The sequence below is a fragment of the Microtus ochrogaster genome, chromosome 2, assembly GCF_000317375.1.
Source record: "Microtus ochrogaster isolate Prairie Vole_2 chromosome 2, MicOch1.0, whole genome shotgun sequence".
In the NCBI taxonomy this organism is placed as follows: Eukaryota; Metazoa; Chordata; class Mammalia; order Rodentia; family Cricetidae; genus Microtus; species Microtus ochrogaster.
Genome location: NC_022010.1, coordinates 23,093,516 through 23,118,234, shown reverse-complemented (window position 1 = coordinate 23,118,234; position 24,719 = coordinate 23,093,516). Strand labels below are relative to the sequence as shown.

The following is a 24,719-nucleotide window of genomic DNA, read 5'->3' as shown; positions in this document are numbered from 1 at the left end:
ACCCTCCTTGGTCTACCCAATCCATACGCCAAAGATGGCCAGAGATGGCCGGGGATCAAGTTTGCTGAAACGTCAATCAAAAAGGGAGGGGGGTGTCCTAATTCTGCCCTGTGCTGCCATCCCCACCCAGGACAACTCAGCTCAAAGTCAAGTCGTTTTTACTGAAGAAACTCCACCACCCTCTGACTCCAAACCTTTCATCTCTGCCTAGAAGGCCTACAGCCCCACACACCACTGAACAAGGAGCCCAGCTTAACTCACAGCACGGATGTTTCCTGCCCTCCACACATGAATGACTTTTGCACGTCTGGCTTTGGTCAGACCAGGCTATGTGGGTGGGTGTGTGAGCATCTCTAGCTATGATGTACAAAAAGGGGCTACTAGGGACCCTCCAACTACTATGCTCTTGGGATCCCAGAGAACTGGATTTCCGGCCCCCTCTGTAACTCTGGAAGGTCACGGTAGGGTTCCTTGGCTTGACCCCACCCTTTGCCTGTACGTACCAGCCCCGTCAGCTTTTCACGCAGGCTCCGGATGTCATCCTTCAGTTTTTGTTCCTTTATCCGCCATTCTGCCTTGTGCACCTCACGGCTCAGGTCTCTCTCGGGCCCTGGGGAGTGGCGATTGGCTTCTAACAGCAACACCCTCAGCTCATTCAGACTCCTGGGTGGGTGGACAGTCAGAGAACCAGGGCTTCAGCGGGACACCTCACCCCCACAATGTAGTGTAAACCAGGTGCCTGGAGGCCCGGTACCACCAGGGGGCGCCAGTCACAGGCAATGGTGCCTCGGAGACAAGCGCGGAGGAGGATGTAGCCTGGGTCTGCCACACCCAAGAGGGACAGCCTTTGGAGGCAGGTTGATCGAGAGGACTTGGCTGTTCTTAAAGTTTTGCTTGTTTGTTTTTTTAAAAGATTTATTTGCTTTTGTTTTATGTGTAAGAGCGTTTGGTCTTCATGTATGTCTGTGGACCATGTGCATACTTGGTGAGCCCAGGGGCCAGAAGATCGTGTTGGATCCCCCTGGAATTGGAGGTACAGATATTTGGAGCCACCATGTAGGGGCTGGGAAGCAAACAGGGATCATCTAGAAAACGGCCATCTCCCCAGTCTCAAAACTTTTTTTTCCTGTTATATTTTGACACAGAGTCTCATGTAGCCCGGGCTGGCTTCCAATTCTCTACGTAGCACCTTGAATTTCTGACCCTCCTGCCTTCCCCTCCTAGATTTGATAACCACAGCCACGGGTCATTATGTCTGGTGTATGTGGTGCTGGGTATGGAATCCAGATGTCATGTATACCAGTCAGGATTGCTACCAATGGAGTTACATCCCTTAGCCCCACGATAATCTCTCGAATATCGGAATCACATGTGACACCATTGTGCTGGGTGTTACCAAACTGGGGTTAGAAGTAAATGAGAAAAGTATTCCAGAGCCAGAGGAGGGCTGGTGAGATGGCTCAGTGGGTAAAGGCACTTGTCGCCAAGTTTGAGGACCTCGGTTCAATCCCCTGGGGCCCACACAGTGGAAGGAGAGATCTAACTCCTGCCGGTTGCCTTCTGGACTTCACACCTATTCTGTGGCACACACAACCTCCCATAGGCAAATAAAATAAATAAATAAATGCAATTAAAAAAAAAGGAAACAGGGGCCAGGCAGTGGTGGCACAAGCCTATAATTCCAGCACTTGGGAGGCAGAGGTAGACAGATCTCTGTGAGGTTGAAGCCAGCCTGGTCTACAGAGTGAATTCCAGGATAACCAAGGTGACACAGAGAAAAACCCTGTATTGAAAAAAAAAAAAGGAAACAAAACAAACAACAAATCTGAAAAAGTTTGCTGCTTACATTACATGAGCTGGGCGTGGTGGTTCACCTCTATAATCCTAACACATGGGGTGCTGAGGCAGGAGGATTAGGGAGTTCAAGGCAGGTCTGGGGTATGCAGAGAGGCCATATATGAAAAAACAAAAAAGCTGGGGCTAGAGAAAGGGCTCCGTGATTAGAACACTGCCTGATCTTCAGAGGACCTAAGTTTGATTCTCAGGTCCACCTGTAACTCCAGATCAGATCTGAAGCCTCCCTCCCCCAGCTTCCACAGGCACCTGTATACACATGGTGCACATTTAGACACACATAGGAAAGTTCCGAGTAAACTTAATTATTTTACAAGTGAAGAGTCATTCACAAGACCACAACACGAGGGGGGGCACCCATCTTTCTCATACGTTAGGCACTCGGAGGGGCTGGAGAGATTACTCAGTGGTTAGAGCACCTATTACTCCCACAAAGAGCCGAGTTCCATTCCCAGCACATGTGTGTCAGCTCACAAACACCTGTGACCTCAGTTTCCTGGGATCTGATGTCCTCTTCTGGCCTCTGTGAGCATCAGGCACCCATGGGGTACACAGACATACATGCAGGCAAAACACTCACATACATAAAATAAAGACATCTAAAAAAAAACAGTCAGGTGGTGGTGGCGGCACACCCCTTTGATCCCAGCACTCTAGAGGCAGAGACAGGTGGATCTCTGTGAGTTCTAGGCCAGCCTGGTCTACAGAGTAAGATCCAGGACAGCCAGGGCTACACAGGGAAACCCTGTCTGAAAAAAACAAACAAAACAAACAAAAAAAAAACAGAAAAAACATAAAAAAAATTAATAAGAAAGGAAGGAAGAAGGAAGAAAAGCAACAGTCTTTGCAGCCTCGTTGAAACTGAGCGGAGCCACTCACCGCTCCTTCCGCAGCAACTCTTGGCTAATGTGAACCAGCTGGCCCGAGGCATCATGGGTCTTCCGAGACACAGCCTCCAGCTCTGCCTCTAGACGCCTCTTCTCCTTCAGGACAGAGTCCATCTTTTTCTCTCCTGATTTGCACTTGTTCTCCAGGGCTGGGGAAAGCCACAGAGAAAGGAGAAAGTTCAGACACAAATGGGAACTGGGGTTGTGGCTCAGTGGATAGAGTGCTGGCTCCAGCACATCAGAGGCCCTGGGTTCGAGTCCCAGCACGGCCTCCACTGGAGGGTAGGGTACACTGGCCTATGATGCAAACACTTCAGACTGGAAACAGGAGGACGATCAGGAATTCAAGGCCAGTCTGGGAAAACCAGGGTTTCAGGAGACTGTCCCCCCCATCTCAAACACGAATGAGAGACTGGTCTAGCCAGAGTGGTCACCCTAAGATGCGGGCGGTGCCAAACATTGTGCACAGGTTTATAATTCCAACACTGGTGAGGCGGAGGCAGGAGGATCATTGTGAATTCAAAACCATAGTGGTTACATAGTGAGTTTCAGACTAGCCTAGGATAGAAAGACCCTGTCCCACACAACAAGAGTAGTCAAGGCCTTGCAAGCATGGCGCCCTGGGTCCATCCCCAGCATCACTTAAACCAGGCGTGGAAGCACACGTGGGTCACCTCAGCAGCTGGGAGGCAGAAGGAGGGTTAGCAGTTCAAGGCCATTCTCAGCTTCATTGGGAATTCAGGATCTGCTGTGACTACATGAGACTCTGCCTCAAAAAAAGAAAGGAAAGAAAAGAAAGGGGGGGAGGGGGCTGGAGAGATGGCTCAGAGGTTAAGAGCACTGACTGTTCTTCCAGAGGTTCTGAGTTCAATTCCCAGCAACCAAATGATGGTTCACAACCATCTGTAATAAGATCTGGTGCCCTCTTCTGGCCTGCAGGGACATATGCAAGTAGAATGCTGTACACATAATTAATAAATAAATCTTAAAAAAAAAAAAAAAGAAAAGAAAGGAAGAAAGAGGGAGGTAGCGTCCAAGTTAGTACTGACTCCCAACTGGACATAGTCTAGAGTCAACCAAAAAGAGCATTGCAACTGAGTAACTCTTTTTATCAGGCTGGTCTGTGGGTCTGTGAATGTGTATTCTTCTGATTGTTTTTTTTTTTTCGAGACAGGGTTTCTCTGTGGTTTTGGAGCCTGTCCTGGAACTAGCTCTTATAGACCAGGCTGGTCTCGAACTCACAGAGATCCGCCTGCCTCTGCCTCCCAAGTGCTGGGATTAAAGGCGTGTGCCACCACCGCCAGGCTCTTCTGATTGTTAATTGACACAAGTGGGCCCAGCCCACCGCGGGCAGCACCATTCCCTGGACAGGTGGTCCTGGGCTGTATCACAAAGCTAACAACACACAAGGCATCCACCAAGCCAACAAGCAACTTTCCTGTGATTTCTACTTTATGCTTCTGCTTGAATTTCTGCCCTGACTTCCTTCAGTGATAGACTGTGACCTGAAAAGCCCAGCTCACCCAAGCCAGCATCCCTGGGTCTGTGGGGGTGGGGATGTACGGCAGGTCACTACGGCTGTTTTCACACAGCTATCCAGACACGGGAAAAGCTGAGGCTATTGGGAGAGTCTACAGCCCAACTCCCTTTCTCAAGACCTGTGAGGCCAGGTAAATGTAACCAGGACTGGAAGAAAAGGGGGGTGGGAACCAGGCCCTGGGAGTTAGCAGGGTGTTCCTGGAGCAATGCCAAGGGCACTCTGAACCAGTGAGTTCCACAGTCAGAATTCCAGACTTCCGGCCTCTCCCAGGCCCTTTGTATACTTTGCTTATGGCTGTGGCCCAGACTCTATAGTTTATATATATTATTTTATTTCTTTTAAGACTGTTTTATGTAGCCCAGGCTAGCCCCGAAATTTCAACGCAGCCTTGAAAGTCCTGATCCTCCTGCCTCTACCTCCTGAGTGCTGGGATTACAGGAGTGCAGCACCATGCCAGGTTTCTTGCAGTCCATCCTACCTCTCCTGGGGACTAGGGGCTGCACAGAAGAAGCCTGTGAGACTCAAGTCTTCAAGAAGGCCATGGACAAGACCTGGTGGGTCCTAGGGGCATGAACTCAGTTCCTTCCACATATGTGATTGCTCAGCAGAGCCCAGGTACAGCTCTCAAGGAGACAGCCCAGCCCAGCTGGACCTCCGAGCCACAGAGCCAGCCTCCACTAAGCACCAACATCTGCCCTAGGGAGGGAGACTTACCACTTACTTGGGCCCTGAGCATGTCCATCTGGGATGTCAAGGCTGCTACCTCTTTGTCCCTCTTGTTCAGTTTGTCCTGCAGGCCTAGAAGAGGAAGAAAAGACAGGGACCCATGAACACCCAAGGGTCACTAGTGTGGCCAAGGGGTGACCCTCCTAGGGGTCACACGCTGTGTCAAAGATCTCTTCTCACCACCTGAGTCACCCACTCCGAGGAAGTTGACCCAATACCCTGTGGTTCAGGAAACATGAATCTCCATCTCCTTGGCTTCCTCAAGCCAAAGGAGTCAAACTAGTGAAATAAAGATGGCGGCTGTAGAACCATCATGACAATCCTGTACGGGATTGCTTCCCAAACCAGCAGGAAGATGTGTTGGAGCATATGGACGGTTCTCAAGTTCGTCTGCATAGCCCAGGCTGGCCTCAAATGTATGAGACACCTGAGGCTAACCTTGAACTTCCCATTCTCTTGCTTCCACTTCTGAAGGATCACAGCACACCGTGCTGTTTGATGTGGTGGTGGGGGCAGAACCAGGGCTGCACACATGCCAGGCAAGCCCCCCACCGAGCCACACCCTCAGCTGCAACATATGCCTACTTTTCTTGAAATAGCATCCTGGTACATAGCCCAGACTAGATCTGATCTCATGGGAAGCAGATTTTTGTTTTTCGAGACAGGGTTTCTCTTTAGCTTTGGAGCCTGTCCTGGAACTAGCTCTTGTAGACCAGGCTGGCCTCGAACTCACAGAGATCCGCCTGCCTCTGCTTCCCGAGTGCTGGGATTAAAAGTGTTCGCCACCACTGCCTGGCACAATTATTTTTTTGAGACAGGGTCTCCACATGTAACCCATGCTAGCCTTGAATTCATGGCAGCCTTGCCTCAGCCTCCCTAATGCTGGGATTGTGTGTGCCACTGTGCCTGGCTAGTTTACATCTAATTTTTAAAAGATAAGGTAAAAACCAAACAAGTGACAAGGGGCAGAGAGGCGTCTGCTGTCTGCAATCCCACCTTACATACCGAACCCCGTCACCAAGGTTAGAGCGGCTCACCACAGGGAGGCCGACGCTCCGTGAGTCACAATTCTAGCATGAATCCTCCAGTTTCCCACTCTGTATATCCCAGACATGGACGGCCCTTATATTCGTGTTTACAAATTCCACTTATTTATTGTATTGTGTAGATGTGTGTGTGTGTGTGTGTGTGCGCGCGCGTGCCACAGCTCACAGGTGGTGCAACTTGCAGGCCAGAGAGCAACCTGCAAAAGTCGATTCTCTCCTGCCAACCATGTGCCAGCCAGGGAATAGAACTTAACGCCTCAGGCTTGGCGGCCATTGTCTTTACCTGCTGGGCCACCTCACAGGCTCGTGGGAAGGTGGTTTATGAGACACCGAGACACCTGTTCCTTCCCTGGTTCTGTGACGACCTCCCCCGGAGGGGTGGCTGCACACAGCAGGTGGCTCTGTGAGGAGCTGCTGTCAGACCTTGGGACTGAGCTCCAAGGGGGCCTCCAGCGGTCTTTCCACAAAGCCTGGATTCCCGCCCAAGGCTACTCACCCTCCACAGTCTCTTTCATGCGAATCTTCTCCTCAGAAAGGTCACTGGGCTCGATCACCTGAAAGGACAGGTCAGTAAGAGGACACACTTGCCACCCTACCCAGGACGGAAACCTCTGGGATGCAGGGACCCAGTATGCCAGCAGAGGGCGCAGACACACTTGGATTCTTCTGAGAAAAGAAAAGCCCAGGTTGGCTTCCATGTCCCTTGAAGGATTCCCCTGCAGCCCCAGATCCACTATTTTGGAGACTGAGGAACAGAGGACGGACCTTAGAACCTTTTCCATATTAGGCAGGGGCTCTCCAGCTGAGTCCCATCCCCAACCCCTTTAAATATTTCATTTTCACCATTGACCTCTTAGGTTGAATAAAGTGGCTTTCGACTCACTCTGTAGCCTCAAACTTGTGACCCTCCTACCTCATTCTCCTCAGGTATTATGTCTTGGTCTGGTGTGAATAGCTCCTTGATTAAACAGGTTTGTTACAATAAATCGGTGCCTCTTGTCTTGAGATCTGCCTTGCGAATCTTTCCAGTCATCCCTAGGACCCCGGTCTTCATGCTCCAGTCATAAAATAGGCACTGAATGCACACAGCAGCGCCCAGGGCCGGCTCCTCCAGGGACACCCTTACACTGCTTATTAAATAGGAAACTCGGAGCCAAGGAAGAAAAAGCTGATTGAAAAAAAAAATTGGGGATCTGGGTAGATGGTTCAATTGGTAAAGTACTTCCCTTGAAATCAGGAGGGCGGGGCTGAGAGATGGCTCAGAGGTTAAGAGCACTGACTGTCCTTCCGGAGGTCCTGAGTTCAATTCCCAGCAACCACATGGTGGCTCACAACCATCTGTGATGAAATCTGGTGCCCTCTTCTGGCCTGCAGGGATACATGCAGGCAGATGCTGTATACATAATTAATAAATAAATCTTAAAAAAAAAAAAAGAAATCAGGAGGGCTTGAGTTTGGGACCCAGAAGCCACATAAAAAACCCAGGCACAGCAGGGTATGGTGACACACACTTTCAATCCCACCCCTGGGAAGCCAGTGCTAGGTGGCCAGCCTAGCCTACCTCAGGTGTTCCAGGCCAGGTAAACGGGTCAAAAACAAAGTAGATAGCAGCCAAGGTTGACCTCTGGCCTCCACACACGCGCACATGTGTATGTGCACACACGAGCGTACAGACAGAGACACATATCAGCAAGGTGGAATACGGTGGCTCGCATCTGTGAGCATGGCTCTCGAGAGGTAAAGGCAGAGGAGGATCAGGAACTTAGGGTTATCCTCAGCCACAGACGAGTCTTTAGTTTGAGGCTAGCCTGAGACAAACAAATAAATGAGAAATGTCTCTTCCTTGGAGAAAGGCTACAGACAACTGATTCCCTGAACGGCACACTGCAGAGAGAGACAGGTGCCTGTCTGTGAAGAACCAAACAGGGTCATCTCAGACCACGCTGCTCCCAACGATCACCATGGCTCTGAGGGAGATGAAAAGGCCCCCTTTGAGCCCCTTTTTGGCTAGCTCTGGGCACAAGGGAAATGCTCCCCACGCAGCACACAGAGGCCCCACCTTCCCAGCCCCTCCCCATCTGAGCCCCACAGGAGCAGAGAGCAGCCTACATGGCTGTGCTGGGCAGAGCACAGGGACTCGAGGGCTTGGAGTTTATTCTCAGCCACCAGAAGCTTTTCCCGCAGCCGCTCTCCCTCCCTCTGCAGCGTCTCGTAATCCACTATCTTCTTCTCGGCCAGGGAGATCTGTTCTTTGAGGAACTCGATGACCCGATTCTGGCCACGGAACTCCAGGTCCAGCCCCTCCAGCTCCTGCGCGCGCAGCTGGGCGTCGCGGCACTGGTCCTGCACCTCCTGGAGCTCCAGCCGGTGCTGGCTGGCCTGCTCCTCCAGTTGCGCCCTCCAGTGCTGCTGCAGCCCCGCCAACTCCTCCTGAGCCTCCTGCAGTTTCTGCCGCAGGCCCTCCTTCTCCTTCCCGAGCATGGCTGTCTCCAAGTCGTGCTTGGCCTGCAGGTTGCCTAACTCCAGCTGGTGTTCCATCTTGATGCCCTCCACCAGCGCCTTCAGCTCCCCGATCTCCTTCTGCTGAGCGCCAGGGCCAGAGTTCAGCGTGGCTTTCAGGTCCTCCAGGGACTTCTGGTGATCAGAGGCCAGGGAGTCCAGCTTGGATTTCCAGTTGTCCATGAGTCCCATGTTCTCGCTGGTGGCCTGCTGAACCTTGGCCTTGAGGTCTGCCACCTCCTGTGCGTACTTCTCGTTGGCCACCCGGAGCTTGTCCACCTCAGCCTGGTAAGTCTTCAGCATCTTCTCGTACTTGTCCTGGAGCAGGGTGCTGTCTCGCTGGTGCTCCTTGCTAGCCGACAGCAGTCGCTCTCGCAGCCGCAGGGTCTCGGCGGCCTCAGGGTGGTCCTGGGGTGGTGGGCCCGACTGCAGGAGACACTGCTGCAGCTCTTCGATTTCACCGCGCCGCAGGCTCAGCTCCTCTTCTAACTGCAGCACCCGAGACTTCTCGGCCACTGTGGTGAGCTAGCGTGAGAGAAAGGGAGACGGGGTCAGTGGCCCAGGCTGAGCGTAGCAGACGTGCAAGCCCTGACGGAGGGAGGGGAGTCAGATGACGGGAAGGTGCCTATTTCTACCTAGCTACTGGCTTTTCTCGGGGCCCCTACTGAACCCCGAATGATAGGGTGAACCACAAAGCCTTGTTGCTCAGGTGACTTAGAACCCATCAGTGCATGAGAGAAGTCTGAGGTTAGAACTTTCTAGAAGCCAATGTTATAGGTGCATGCCTGTCTCACCAATCTTCCTGCCTCGGCTTTCCAAATGCTGGGATTGCAGGTATGTGCCACTCTGCCCAGCTGGAGAAACTTTCTCTGCCTTGCAGTCTGGCTGAGCCTGTCTAGAGGGCGCTAATCCGCCTAGCGAGTTTCTCCGCACACAATATTCTGGCACACAAAGCACACATGGCAATGGCCAGTGTGCATATGAATGTGTCTCCAGCTGCCCACGTGCCCTTCATGGCGCTATGTCCACCAAACAGAAACAGGGCCCTTGCCTCAAGCCTGTCTGTTAGGAAGTTTTCCTGATCAATGCTTGCTGTTTGGTCAAACTTCTTCCTACAGAGCTACAGCTGGGTTGGACAGCTGTACGGACACATGTACAGTGCACGTACAACAGGTGTGGAAGGGCCAGCTGGGTCTCGAGTGTGGGACACAGAACCACACCCTAGGATTGACGGGACCATTGTCCCAAATGCAGCTTCTTAGGGCCTCCTTGACACACTTATGGCTATGTTCAGACTTGGAGACTGACATAGTTCCATTCTTTGGGGATATCCCAACATACGAAAAGCCCCACTGCTTGAGCCCCAGAGATCCTCCAGGTTGGCCCTCTGCTGCCACCCTAAGACTCTCTGGGCTAGAGCATTCTGTATCTGCATTGCTATCTCTGACCTCCGAGGCAGCATGGACAAGGAAGCCCGTGTCCACCTGAGACCGCTAAGACCACTCCCAGGAGGCTTCTTTGTCGCGATGGACAGGAAGGAGGCTCAGGGGACGGTCTCCGAGAGATGCCTTGGCTCAAGTAACCATGAACTTGGAAGCAATCCCAGAAGACCAATACCCCCTTCCCAAAGAGCCACAGTGAGCCTGAATCAAATCTCAACTTCCGTCCCAGAGGGGAGCACGGAAGGAAATTCTAAAAAGGGAAAGCGGCCATCACGATGGCTGAGGAAATGATAACAGGCAAGGGGGCATCGAGGGGCCGAGGTGACGGCCAGGTGGGTGGCGGTGGCGGGCGCGTTTTACCCTGTTATCCGCTAATTCTCTGAGCAGCCGCTCGGCCTGCGCCTTCTCCAATAGCAGGCTCTGCTCCAACTCCCCAATGCGCGCGTGCTCCAGCTGGGTCTGGGTCTGCTCCACCCAGGGAGGGGAGAGAGATGGCAAGGCAGACAAGGAAGGCAGGGGTGTGGGGAGGAGGGCACGGGGAACAGGAAGCCGGAGAAAGAAAGAACGGGAGTGAGAGAGAAAAAGAGAAGGAGAAAGAGAAAGAGAGGAGGCGTCATCTTCAGCGAACAAGACTATGAAAATAGATCAATGAGCCGGAATCTCTTGGGGGGAAGAGAGAGAAGATCTCAGAAGTGGGGTGCGTGGGGGGCTGGGTGCCCTCCCCTTATGGTAGCATAGCCGTGAGTGTATTCAAACAGAGGAGGCTGTGGGAACCATCCTTTGCCAGCCTCTGGCGATGCCGTGGCAATGGCTTCCCTAATTTTCTCTTCTGACTCTTAAGTCCTGCCATTTCCTGCTGCTGCTCTGGGAGCCTGTGGGCTTCTTTAAGGCTCTTCTCCCTCCCCACCCCAAGGCAGGGTTTCTCTGTGTAACAGTCCTGGCTGTCCTGGAACCCACTTTGTAGACTATAGGCCGGCCTCAAACGCACAGAGTTCCGGCTGCCTCTAAGTCCCAGGATCAAACAAGTGTACCACCACCACCCAGCCATTTCTTTCTTTTTTGCTAATTACATTTATTCATTTAGTGCATGCGTGTGCGCGTGTGAGTGCATGCACATGTACACATGCCACAGTGCACACGAGGGCAGTCTGAGAACAACTTGTGGGAGTTAGTTCTTGCCTTCCACCATGTGGGTCCCGGGGATCAAACTCAGGTTGTCAGTTTGGGCAGCAAGCCCCTTTACCTTCTGGGCCCTCTTGCCAGCCCTTCCTGTCTTGTCAACTCTGGCTGGCCTTGAATGCCCTATGTAGATCTCTAGCTCACAGACTCTCTCACGCCTCTGCCTCCTGAGTGCTGGGACTAAAGGTGCACACCACTGCACCTGTTTTCTTTTTGGTCTTTCGAAGCAGGGTTTTGCTACACAGCCAATCAAGTGCTGGATTTACATGTAGGCGTTGCCTTCACTTCTGGCTTTAAGTCTTAGCTATAGCATCCTCAGAGAGGATGAAATAATGGTCCCAGGACTTCAAGACACCCAGGCCTGTATTCAGGGGGAAAACCCAACAGCTCAGGGTTTCCCAAGTCATCTTGACTTTGCTGTGTAGTTTAGCTTGCTTGTTTGGTTGGTTTTTGGAGCCAGGGGCTCACTATGTTGTCAAGACTGACCCCTCACTTCCCAAGTATGAAAACTGTACCAAGCCCAGCTTGGTTTAGAACCCAGTATGTAATCCCGAATGCCCTTGAACCTACAATCCTTCTGCCTCAGCCTCCCTAGTGCTGGGATAACAGGTACTCACCAGCGGTGACCCCTGCCTAACAGAACTCACGCCATCTTGATTCTCCTCAGCAGACCTCCTGGGTGGGGACTGGGCTTCCTGGAGCCTAGCTTGGCCGGCGTCCCTCCCCCTCCTTCTCGTTCCCCAGGCTCTGCAGAGGATGCCTGGTCTCTGTGAAGTACAAGGGCACTTTTGTCCCCCTCTTTACAACACCCGTTTCATTCGAGAACAAAGCACGACATTCTCTGGGTGGCACAGGGTTGGCATTCGGGTGGCCCGTGATGGATCTTTGCAAGTCAGCGGGGAAGTGGGAAGGACACACACCCTGGGGTACTCCTAAGAGACCAGAATGGAAACCAGGTTTGTCTCGGGAGAGAGGGGAGGGTGCAACTCACCCTTAGGGAAACACAGGTTAAAGTGACATCTCCCCGACCCCCACAACCCTGCAGCAAGTCTGAAGGGGTGGGCGGGGCTTAGACATCAGGAATAATATTCAGATGCCAGGAAGAAGTGGCCAGCCATGGAGACTGAAAGATTGGAACCTAATACCAACCACTCAGAAAAGGAAGGGGGAGAGGGAGGCCTAACGAGCAATAATGAGCTTAGTCACGAGGACAGTAAAGGACGGGGTGACCTGGCCCAAGGGGATCAAGTGTTCCCTTTAGGACAAGGTTCAGGCTTTCAATTTTGACTTCGGGGTGTGTGTGTGTGTGTGTGTGTGTGTGTGTGTGTGTGGACCAGAGGTGGATACCAGACCTTAACCAATTTCCATCCTGTTTTCGGAGGCAGGGACTCATTGACACCGGAGCTCCCTGGCTACCAGCTTGTCTCCAGGGACCCTGTCTCTAGCTCCTCAGCCACGGGGTTAGACATGCACCATGCCCGTTTCTAAGGAGAACGCTAGGGGTCTAAACTTAAGCTCTCTGTTGATTGTCCTCATCGTGGGCCCCTAACTAGGGGGTCCTACACAGGTGTTCTGCTGAGTCATGCCTCCAATGTCCCTAAGCCCCCCCAATATGGGTTTCTAGGACCCCCGTTATCTACTGCTGAGCCAAACCCCCAGGCCTTGGTTTTGACTTACTCTTTTTCCTATTTATGTATTTATTTTCATGTGTGTAAGTGTATCGCCTGCATGTATGTATAATACCATGTATGTGCAGTGCCCTTGGAGGGTAGAAGGTATCAGATGCCCTGGAACTGGAGTTACAGGTGGTTGTGAGCCACCATGTGGGTGCCAGGAGCAGAATTCAGGTCCTTTGCAATAATAGCAAGTTCTCTTAACCACTGAGTCATCTCTGTGGCGCCACATTTCTGTCTGTTTGTGTTTTTTTGAGACAGGGTTTCTCTATGTAGCCCTGGCCATCCTGGAACTCACTCTATAGAAGCAGGCTGGCCTCCAACTCACAGATATCCACCTGCCTCTGCCTCCCAAGTGCTGGGATTAAAGGTGTGTACTGCCAACACCCAGCTTTGATTTTTTTCAAAAAAATATTTTTAAAAAGTGTGTGTATGTGTGTGTGTGTTCCTGGTGTCCATGTAGGTCCCCATGGAGGTCAGAAAACGGCACTACAACCCTTGGAGCTGGTGATAAGGAGGCTGGGAGCCATCTGGGAACCGAACCCCGGGTTCTCTGGAAGTGTAGCAAGTGCTCTTAACCACTGAGCCATCTCTAAAGCCCTTGGGTTTGCCTTTTAAAATGGGTGGGGAAAGCAGCATGGATACAGGCCTGAAATCCTGATGTTTGCAGGCTGAGGCAGGAGAATTCTAAGTCCCAGGCCAGCCTGGGCCATCTTGAAAAAACCCAAGCCAAACCAAGTGTGTGCGGGGATAAACTGGACGTTAGCACGGTTCACACTCCGGCTGCTCCAAATATCATCACAATTTAGTCTTTGGAGTAAAAAATCAAAACTGGATGCTAAACTGGCTGTACACCGTTTGCCCTGTCCCCCTTCCTCGATGCCTGTGCCACACTATTGGCAGTCCTGGGACCAACCAGATTCTCTCCAGGGGATAACTGGGTGGTAATGTCTGGCAGGCTGGAACAGGAAGCAGATGTAGTAAGAGACCAGACAGACAGGCAGCAGACAGACCGGCTGACCAGGGTCACCAAGGGTCTGCTAGCACCTGGCACCACCCTGGCTGGCTCCAGTTCCTTGAACTGCCGGCCCGGAGGGACGTGATGTGTGCATTTCCCTGTCTGAGCCCTCTGTTGATGGGAGCAGGTGAAGGGGGCTCAGATCTGGCAGCCCCTGCACCCCACAAGCCCACCCATTTGTCCTCTGCAGGGGGGCTGCTGCCCGTCAGATAAGCCAGACACAACCACCTGTCCTGTCCCTTTGTGACAAAAACATAATCCTAATGGCTTCAGGCTGGCTAAGGATGTTGGTCTTTTCCCCTTCTCCCTTGTTCCTTCCTTTCTTCCTTCTTCTTTCTCTCCCTCTCTTCCTTCTTGGGTCTCATTTATCCATTTATCCCAGGTTGCCCTCAAACTCAGAGCATAGCTGAGGTTGGCCCTGAACTCCTGACTTCCTGCTTCTACTTCCTAAGGCCTGGGATCACAGGTGTGTGTCACCATGTCCAATTTTTATCGTTGTTTAAAAGACAGGTTCTTACTATGTCGGCCTGCCTGTCTTAGACCAGATTGGACTACACAGACCAGACCAGTCTTGAATTTGCCATGCAGCCAAAGATGACTGTAATGCCTATTCCCTGGCCTCTACCTCTTATGTATGCTAGGATTACCGGCACACGCTACCATGCTGAGGTTTGAACCCCAGGCCTCACAGATGCTAAGTATGCACTCTACAGACTGAGTTACAGCTCCAGCTCCTTTTTACTGTTTTCCTGACAGGGTCTTGCTAAGAAGCGCAGACTGATTTGGACTTGGTATGTAGCCAGGCTAGCCCTGAACCTGCAGTTCTTCTCAGCTGCCCTAGAAAGCTAGGGTGCCACCAATCTGGAACCCAGAAATGACCTAAGGCTGGGCCTTCTAAGGTCCTTTGGGGACCTGGGAATTAGTCACGCATGCAGACCACTGGGTCTCAGCTGCATTTAAACAAACCCCGCAGGAATGGGCACTTGTGCCTGATGGCCTGTAATGAACTTCGACTGTGGAGGAAGCCCAGGGCTGCCAAAGGGAAGTGCTTCCAGAGGCCGAATGGGCCAGAGGCATTGCAGACCCACTTGGCCACTCCAGGAGTTCTACCTTTTTCCTTTCCAAGGGAACGTTGGGAGACACAACAGAAAAGGTGGCCAAGGGTGGCTTCCTGACCCCAGAGGTCTCTCCAGGCTTTAGTGGCAGGGCTAGGTGCCCCCGAATGGACCTAAGGCCCCTAGTCCCTGATTCAGCACAGTGTGCTTACTGGTTAGGGATGATCCCTGCTGTGTCTGCACCATGTATACAGGTGGCAAAATGGAGAGGGTACAGGACGATCCAGAACCCAGCAATCGCCATCTCTGCTGCCCACACCTGTTAGCTGGTTACAGCACTGGGATAGTCTCTACTTTCTTGAGCTCTGGCGCTTTTTTCCCCCTTCATGTAGCCCAGGCTAGCCTTAAACTCACTAGCTAGCAGACAATGACCTTGAACTCAGCTCCTGAGTGCTAGGCAAGCACTCTGCCAACGGAGACACAGCCCCAGCAGGCATCTGTAAATTCTGTGATCCCAACTGCTCCTTCTAGCCAGGCCTGTGTCTATGACCCCGGGAGTCCAGCTCCTGGGTTGTTAGGTAAAGTCCTAAAACGCCAGTGACCTCGTCTGTCCCGACTCTACCTTCAACCAACAGTGCGGTGTCCCCTGGATTCCCGGAACACAGCTATGCCCATTTCTAACACCAGATGTCCTAAGGCTGCCCCTCCTCTACTCTTCCATTGAGAGGGCCTTTGACTCCGCGTCACCCAGGCCTCTCCAAGGAGGTCTAGGCTTGCTGCCTGAATGCCAAGGTAATTTCCCATGGCAAGGACTGGTCCTACAGTGCCAAGTGAGCAGAGGAGGACAGCATCCGTTACCTCTAGGTCTCCTTTGGTGATGGATTCTTCTTCCACCCGGAACTGCAGGTCCTCCACCTTCCTGTGGGCAGGAAAAGAGGCAGAGGTGGGCTTTTGCAGCCAAGGACATAATGTGCACGCACAAACGTGCACACACACGCACACACACACATACACGCGCACACATGCACACACTCACGCATGCACACATGTGCACACACGCGAACACACACACACTCATGCATGCACACATGTGCACACACATACAGGCACACGCGCGCACACATGCAAGCCCTCACATACACGCATGCACACATGTGCACACACAAAGACAAGTGAATGTGCATCAGGCCAGCTATGAAGACGGAAACATCAGAAGACCTAGGGAAGCAATCTTGAACTTCAGAAGAGTCTGCCCCCATATAGCCAGGAACTACCTTGAATCCTCTAGTTGAGGAGGGACAGAACCTTCTGGAAGCCTACTGCACTGAATACAAGCCTTCTTCCTCTCAGGATGTCCACAGAAAACAGAGGACAATAGTCTGAGCCAGCTGTGGTGGAGCATAGCACTGGAAGGTCAAGGCAGGAGGTTTGAGAGTTAAGAGGCCAGCCTGAGTTACAAAGTGAGACCTTGCCTCAAAACACCAAATCAGGGCTGGGCGGTGGTGGCGCACACCTTTAATCCCAGCACTGGGGAGGCAGAGGCAGGTGATCTCAGTGAATTTAAGGCCAGCCTGGTCTACAGAGCTAGTTCCAGGACAGCCAGGACTGTTACACATAGAAACCCTGTATTGAAAAACAAAATAAACAAATTCAAAAAACAAAACAAAACTCCAGAAAAATAAAAACAAAGCTGGGCCAGGCAGTAGTAGCACACACCTTTAATCCCAGCACTTGAGAAGCAGAGGCAGGCCGATCTCTGTGAATTCGAGGCCAGCCTGGTTTATAAGGGCTAGTTCCAGAATAGGTTCCAAAGCTACAGAGAAACCCTGTCTCAAACAAACAAACAAACACATAAATAAATAAAAAACAACAACAAAGAACCCATGCCAACTCAGGACCATGGCTCTTCAGTGGGCATACTTCGCCATATGGTCCTCTCTCAGCAAAGAGGATGAGGGAGGCCAGGAGACTTCCTATTCGCTAACTCCACTCTCATCCTCCAAGTTGAGAGCTGAGGTCCCAGCATGCATTTTCTGGGCTTCCACTGATGTAGAAGGTCCCCAGGACCCCACTTAGGGAGTCAGGGGCTCCCTTCAGGGGACACACATTCACCTGTACACATGCCAAACAAGCACAGAGCAGGACACAGCACTAGCTCATGCCACCATTGGTTTGAGCTGAGGTATACCTATAAGGCAACGGAGGCCAGTGACGCTACACAATGCTGGGACCCGCATCGAGGCCCTTGGTGAACACAGCCCCCACGACGTCTTATTTTGAATGAAAGGAGCTTGTACCTCGCTTATGTATCTGAGTTTAGGAAGCCATGGCTTGATGGGGTGTGTGTGTGTGTGTGTGTGTGTGTGTGTGTGTGTGTGTGTATGTGTGTGTGTGTGCCCAGAAGAGGGCATCGGGTATCCTGTTCCGCCACTGCCATCCTTAGTCCCTTGAGACAGGGTCTCTCACTGAACCTGAAGCTAGAATGGCAGCCAGAAAGCCCTAACGATCCTCGTAGCTCTGCCCATCCCTCCAACAGCAGGGTTACAAGCATAAGCAGCTATACCAGCTTTCCATGAGTGCTGGGGATTTGAACTCGGGTCTTCATGTTTGCAATGAAAGCGCTCTTCCCGCTGAGCCATGGCCCTGGGACTCCATTAGGGGGACATTCTCTAGCTCTCTCCTCTGTCGTGTCGTTCTGCTGGGTTCTCAGTGTTGTTGTTTTGATTTGTCTGAGAAAAGGCCTCACTATGTAGCCCTGCCTAACCTGAAGAAGCTCACTAGTTAGGCTTGGCCTTGACCTCACAGAGACCCGCCTGCCTCTGCCTCCCCTGTGCTTTTCAAAGGTGCCTGGCTCACCTTTCGAGGCAGAGGCTCTCACTGAACCTGGTGGTACAAACTGGACAGACTGGCCAGGGGGCTCAGTCTTTGTATATGTAAGTGTTAAAGACCTGTGTGAGCACACCTGTCTTATAGCTAGGGATCTGAATCCCGGCCTTTCTGTAGCAGGCGCTTTACCAACTGAGCCATTTCCCAGCCCCCACCTCAGGATGCTTTAAAAGACTATTTTTTTTTTTCTGGCATGAGATGCATCTCCATGGGAACCAGATGTGTGGGCCAGACTACCATCTCATGCAGATATAAATAAACCCTCATTTCCCCCCAGTGAGACTGTAACTGCAGGACTTGGCGGAATGCCCCAAACAGATGCAAATGGGGTGTCAAGACTGGGGGCTGCTGCCAGCATGGGGGAAGGAAGGACCATACAGACAGAAATTGTCATCTTTTGGGAAGGATCAGCCCTATATCCCAGCAGGAGACCCAGGAAGAAGACAGGCCCTGTGTCTCTGGTTGGGGCTGATGGGCAAAGTCTGTATCTTTCTATGGGTCTCTGGGTCTGCATTAGTGTGCTCATGTCCCCCACGTTGGTTAAGGGCTTTTTTAAAAAAATATTTATTTATTTATTATGTATACAACATTCTGTCTGCGTGTATGCCTGCAGGCCAGAAGAGGGCGCCAGACCTCATTACAGATGGTTGTGAGCCACCATGTGGTTGCTGGGAATTGAACTCAGGACCTTTGGAAGAGCAGGCAGTGCTCTTAACCTCTGAGCTATCTCTCCAGCCCCCAGTTAAGGGCTTTTCTAGGGAACCGGGAGTTGGGGAAACTTCTGCTCCATCCTTGGGGCAATCTCAAAAATTGATGTATGGGCCAGCAAGATGGCTCAGTGAGTAAAGGTGCTTGCTGCAAAGCCTGGTGAGCTGAGTTCAATACGCAGGACTCACAGTGAAAGGAACTAATGTCCACAGGTAGTTCGCTGATGTTCATACATGTGCACACACAGAGACCACACACACACACACACACACACACACACACTTTTTTTTTTTTTTTTTTTTTTTTTGGTTTTTCGAGACAGGGTTTCTCTGTGGTTTTGGAGCCTGTCCTGGAACTAGCTCTTGTAGACCAGGCTGGTCTCGAACTCACAGAGATCCGCCTGCCTCTGCCTCCCAAGTGCTGGGATTAAAGGCGTGCGCCACCACCGCCCGGCCCCACACTTTTTTTTTTTGAGACAAGTTTCTCTGTGTAGCTCTGACTAGCCTAGCCTAGAATTTCCTCTGTAGACCCGGCTGGTCTCTAACTCACAGAGATCCACCTGCCTCTACTGGGATTAAAGGCATGCATCCACAACCAACCAGATTCAAGCCTTTTTTAAAAGAACCCAAGGCCACAATTCCTGCCTAGTGATGAAAACCAGGCTTGCGCAGGTTCAGCAGCTCTCTCGCACTAAGCTCCAGCTCCTCTTCAGAGGGCTTCAGATAACATCTCGTTATGTGGCTCAACCTGACAGGAAATCTGCTATATATACAGTACAAGCTATCCTCAAGCTGTCAGCAATCCTCCAGCCTCAGCCTCCTTAGTGCTGGGCTTATAAATGTGAACCATCATACCTGGTCCAAGCCCCTGCTGTTAAAAAAAAAATTATTAGCTCTCTTTCTGAGACAGGGTCTTATGTAGCCCAGGCTGGTCTCAGACTCACTACGTAGCTGATCAGGACCCTGAACTCCTGATCCTCCATCTTCTACCTTCCGGATGTCAAAATTACAGGAATCTAACACGGCTCCCAATCCATGTGGTCCTGGGACTCCGGCCCAGGACTTTGTGTATGCTAGACAAACACGTTACCAACTAAGCCACATTCCCAACCACATTTTTTTTTTTAAATTTTCGAGACAGGGTTTCTCCATAGCTTTTGGTTCCTGTCCTGGAAATAGCTCTGTAGACCAGGCTGGCCTCGAACTCACGGAGATCCGCCTACCTCTGCCTCCTGAGTGCTGGGATTAAGGGCATGCGCCACCACCGCCCGGCCCCAACCACATTTTTTTTGTTTGCTTTTTTATTTTGTTGTGCTAGGTTGCCCAGGTAGCCCAGGCTAGGCTGGAACTACTGATCCATCCACTTCAGCTCCCAAGTACTAGGATTACAGACAGGTCTATGCTGTCATCATACCTGACACCCCCTTCTTCTACCCCTCCCCCTTTTCACTGGGCTCAGCAGGTGCCAGGGACATACCTCCTCTCCTCCTCCAGCTGATTGGACAGGTCCATTTTCTCTTTCCTCACGTTCTCCACCAGCAACCGTGCCCGTTGCAGCTTCTCCTCGGCTTCTGCAACATACTGACCCGGAGCAAGGCCAGGATAGATAGGGTTAGTCAATTCCAGCCTTTTCCCGGGGACAAGACAGAGACAGGGGAGGGTGCAGGAGAGGAGGCCCACGCTTCCTGTCCCTTGTTGGCCCCAACCAGGAGACATGAAGAGAGAAGGCTCAGCCGGGAAGGAAGCAGAGGGCCCACAGTGTGTGTGTGTGTGTGTGTGTGTGTGTGTGTGTGTGTGTGTGCACGCATGTGCCCAAGGATCCTTCGAACATATAGATGAGGTTGGCTTTAAGATAGTGGGGTTTTCTGTTTGTTTTGTTTACTACTGGGGATCAAACCCAGAGCCTTGTATAGGCTAGGCAAGTGCTCTAATGCTAAGCCACGCCCCCGACTTCTCACTAGGGTCTTTAGACAAGTACTCTACTACTAAACATCCCAACACCGATGCGACTGTATTAATACAAGCTCCCAACACCCGGAGAAGGACAAAGTGGACAAGCTAGCTCACAAATGGGCCCAGGGGCCCAGAGCAGGACCTCACGCAGCAGACAGACATTAAAGTCGGGTGTGACGGTGCAGCTCTGTGGTCGCAACACTTGGGGAGGGAAGGAGCTTGAGTTTGGCTACCCTGTGCTACAAAGTAAGACTGTTTCAAGAAAAAGGGGGAAAAAAAGCAGGAGTCTGGGAAATTTGGCTCCGTAGTGGAAGCAGGCCTAGCATGTATAAACCCCGAGGTTGGATCTCTATTGTTGCAAAAATACATTCATACAAACATCAGAAAAAAGGTTAGGATAGGTAACAATAAACCCTAGGCTGAGGGTAAGAGGTTCTATCTCTGAAATATATTCCACAGATGTGTGTGCCCCAAGCATTATCTGACACATGAGCAGTCCTACCCTAGAGATGACCATTTCAGTTAGGAATCTGGACACAGCGTGGCGGGTGTCAACAGACATAATTCTGTGTGTGTGTGTGTGTGTGTGTGTGTGTGTGTGTGTGTAATGCCAAGCATTATCTGACACATGAGCAGTCCTACCCTAGAGATGACCATTTCAGTTAGGAATCTGGACACAGCGTGGCGGGTGTCAACAGACATAATTCTGTGTGTGTGTGTGTGTGTGTGTGTGTGTGTGTGTGTGTGTGTGTAATGCCGAGGGTGGAACTTAAGGCTACACACATGAGACAAGCGATCAACCACTGAGCTACACGCGCCTCAACCCCACTACCTCAACTATCACCAAAGCGGAGGAAGCAGGGGAGGTGGGGAAGAAAGAAAAATGGCTCAGTGGGTAGAGACGCCAAGCCTGGTGGTGGCCAGAGTTCAATCCACGGTGTCCACATGATGGACGGAGAGAATGGACGCCCCCCCAGTTGTCCTCTGACCTCCACATGCACACTGTGATACACATAATGCTCTCTCAAAAAACAAATAAACTAAAATGTCCCAAAAGGCTTTTAGGAAAAGAGAAAAGCTGGTCAGTCAGTGTTGGTACACGCTTTTAATCCCAGCCCTCGAGAGGCAGAGGTGGAAGGAACTCTCTGAGTTTGAGGCCAGCCTGGTCTACAGACTGAGTTCCAGGACAGTTAGGGGTACACAGAAAAACCATGTCTTGAAAAAAACAAAAACAAAAGAGAGCGAAAGAAATTCATCCAGACATGGTGGTTCTCACCTGTAATTCCAGTACCTGGGAGAAGGGGGCAGGAGTGTAAAGTGTTTGAGGCTAGCCTGGATAACAGGGTGAACTCCAGGCCAGCCTGGGCTACAAAGGGAGACTCCTCTGTCTAAAAAAACAGCAAAAACAGAAAAGTCTCCTCTGACCTAGAAAACACTGGTATGGGAGTACTAAAAGCAGGAAGCGCAGGTTTAAAGGCTGGTTCTGTCCTTGATCGTTATGGGCCTCCCTCCAAGATGGGCCCCTAGAAGGAATCCTATCTTGGAGGCAAGCTGTTAAAACTCAGGATGTTCTAAAGGGAAGTAAAACCATCCATCTTGTAGGGAAGCTTGTGAAAACTCAGGAAATAAACAACTCAATAACTTTAGGAAGTCCCTGAAACTGACAAAACTCACTAAGGCCCTGCCCCTTCTGCTTATGTAGGGCAACCCTCTCAAACAAGCTGCCTGTTAGAGGCCCAAAGCAATTGAGCTCACTAGTAGAGAGACTTTCCAAACTGTTGAGCTGGCTGGAGGCTGTGCACTGTGCTCTGGGTTTCTAGTTTCCATGACCACCCGTGTGGGAAGAGGTGTTTGGCACACCTGGAGCCTGCCAGCTACCCACCTGCTCATGCTGTGCCTTCAGCAGGGCGATCTCCTTCTCCACCTCACAGATATGGCTGGTGGCCTTGGCTACTTCGGCCCTCTCCAAGTCACGCTCAGCCAGCAGCTGCTCAATGTGCTGCTGCTTCTCCTTCAGCGCTTCCTGCAGGGCTGTCGTGCCTGAGATCTTCCGGGCATAGCGTGATGAGGTCTCTGTGAGCTGGAGAGAGTGGGCAGGGGTGGGATTCAAGACACTCGGGGTGTCATACACAGAACGGGAGGCCTTGTGCTTCTCTGCCCACCTGTGCCCCAGGATGTCTGAAACTCACTCGCTGATTCACCCACAGAAGTAACATGATAGCTGAGACTCCACTTTCAACAGGGCTGCCTCCCCTTGGCCAGCTCCACTCTAGACCAAGAGGTACCGAATGAAGTCCTTCTACCCAGACCCAAGTGACTTCTGCTCTCACCCACAACAGCCTTTGGAATTCCCTGCCTGTATCTACCCTGCACTGCTTACCTGGGGAAGGTGACCAAGAAGCCATAACAATAATAAAACATAGAAATGGACCAATGTTTCCTATGAAGAGATCACACTGCCCCCGCCCCCACCCGAGGGATGCCTGGAATCAGAGCAAGCCAGGGACGGATTAGGACACTTGATTCCACCCTCCACCCTTAACATCAGCGTTCTCCAACTCCCCGGTTCTATCCTTACCAGGCCACTCCGGCTGGGCCGGCCGCCAACTGAAGAGGCCACGGAGCTGACAGAGCTGATGGAGGAGCTGCTGGGGCTGTGGGTCAAGGCCGAGACGCCCATAGCCATCCGTTTGGTCTTCTTGGCCTTGGCTGGACTGGTGGACGGGAAGCCAATTCGGATGACCTTGTGGATGGGTGCAAAGAGACCGAACTTGGGTGGGCACTGGAAATACCTGGGAAGCACGACAGAGCCACAAGTGATGCCATCGTTACCTGGGGATTTTTCCTGCCTCCTACTCCATCCCTGAGCACGAAAGACAGAGGTGTCTCCTCAGGCTACCTCCCCCCGCTGCCAGCCACATCCCAAGGTGACAGGTCCTCCAGATGGAGGAGGCGGACAAGGTGGTGCACGCCTGTAACCCCAGCACTGAAGAGGTGGAGGCAGGGGATTAGGAGGATGGGAGTGCCAAGAATTTACAGCTCTGAGCAGCTCTGGAAATAATATTAAGACATGTGCTGTCCGTCACACACAGAAAAAGCAGCAAAATCAAGGTGGGGCCTCCCAGGCTACACTGTTCCAGGGCCCTACAAACTATCTAGGGTACCCCAGCTGTAACTTTAACAGTTAGTCTACTTTCCAAACCAGCTTTCTATCCCTGGGGACCCCCTGCATAGAGAAGAAAAACCCTGAAGGAGAGGATGCAAGGCCAGCCTCTGCTATGTAGTGAATTAGAGGCCATCCTGTGCTACATAGGGCTGTTTCTAAAAAGGAGGAGGGAGGGATCTTAGCACGCAGGACACCTGCAGCTTTTTGCATCGCTCAGGAAACACTTAGATTCTCACTTTTCTGCCCAACTCAGCCCTGTGTGATAAGCAAGGGAACATAGAATGGAGGGACTCCCTTAGTGCCTGCCTGTGACAATGCCTCTGCCCTTAGCTCTCTTGTCAATCACTCCCCCTGCCTAGCCTGACATGCTGTTAGGAAGCACGCGGGCATCATTGGCGTCTAGTACATCAAGGCCACTCTACCTCTGCCGCCTCATCCTTGTCCCTCTGACAATCCTCACGAGAGCCCACTGTACCTGGTGCCTGCCACGGCCCCGTCATTCTTCCCAAGGGGCTCATCCAGCTCCACGCCACACCACTCGCCTTTCGCAAAGTCCGTCTCCCCAACATATCGTACCACGCCGGTCTTCGTCCCACCGACCTGTTGGCACATGGAGAGAGGCAGGTCCAGAGGATGCAGGGGACACAGGTTGAGCCTGGCAGAGGGCAGATGAAAAAGAGGAGAGACCCACGGACAGCTGGGAGGAACACAGAGTCCAGGGAGTCACATGACTGCTATGTGGAAGGGCACAGGCTTGGAGAGAGACACACAGATCTGAACTGCTGCAGGAGTTTGGGCAAGTGACAGAACCTCTCTGAACCCCAGCGTCTTCATCTACCAAAGGAGCACTTGTGATAATTAAATATTGTATGTACGTAACATCTACATGATGCTAGAGCCCAGGTAAATGCTTTCAGTAAAAAGACAGAAGCAGTTTTCAGGGATGGGGCAGTGGCCCAGTAATAAAGCCCTGACTAGAATTTCCCAGTGAGGGACTGGGGTGTGACTCAGTGGTGGAGCCCCTGCCTAGAATCCCCCAATGAGGGGCTGGGGTGTGGCTCAGTGGTAGAGCACCTGCCTAGAATCCC

General features: G+C 51.8%; 1 protein-coding gene across 2 annotated transcripts in view; it reads right to left on the bottom strand.

Moving 5' to 3' along the window:
* Positions 1-24,719, bottom strand: part of Clip2 (CAP-Gly domain containing linker protein 2) — a 62,340-nt gene that overhangs the window by 5,083 nt on the left and 32,538 nt on the right. The window contains exons 4-14 of one of the 2 annotated variants that reach the window (XM_005344658.3): positions 24,107-24,231; positions 23,044-23,257; positions 22,348-22,545; positions 19,990-20,093; positions 15,778-15,838; positions 10,355-10,459; positions 8,163-9,077; positions 6,550-6,607; positions 4,996-5,079; positions 2,734-2,890; positions 504-663 (exon numbers count right to left, since the gene is read on the bottom strand). In XM_005344658.3, coding sequence (XP_005344715.1) covers positions 504-663; positions 2,734-2,890; positions 4,996-5,079; positions 6,550-6,607; positions 8,163-9,077; positions 10,355-10,459; positions 15,778-15,838; positions 19,990-20,093; positions 22,348-22,545; positions 23,044-23,257; positions 24,107-24,231 — 2,181 coding nt within the window. The remainder of the gene's footprint in view (positions 1-503; positions 664-2,733; positions 2,891-4,995; positions 5,080-6,549; positions 6,608-8,162; positions 9,078-10,354; positions 10,460-15,777; positions 15,839-19,989; positions 20,094-22,347; positions 22,546-23,043; positions 23,258-24,106; positions 24,232-24,719) is intronic. The other variant, XM_005344659.2, reaches the window with a different exon arrangement.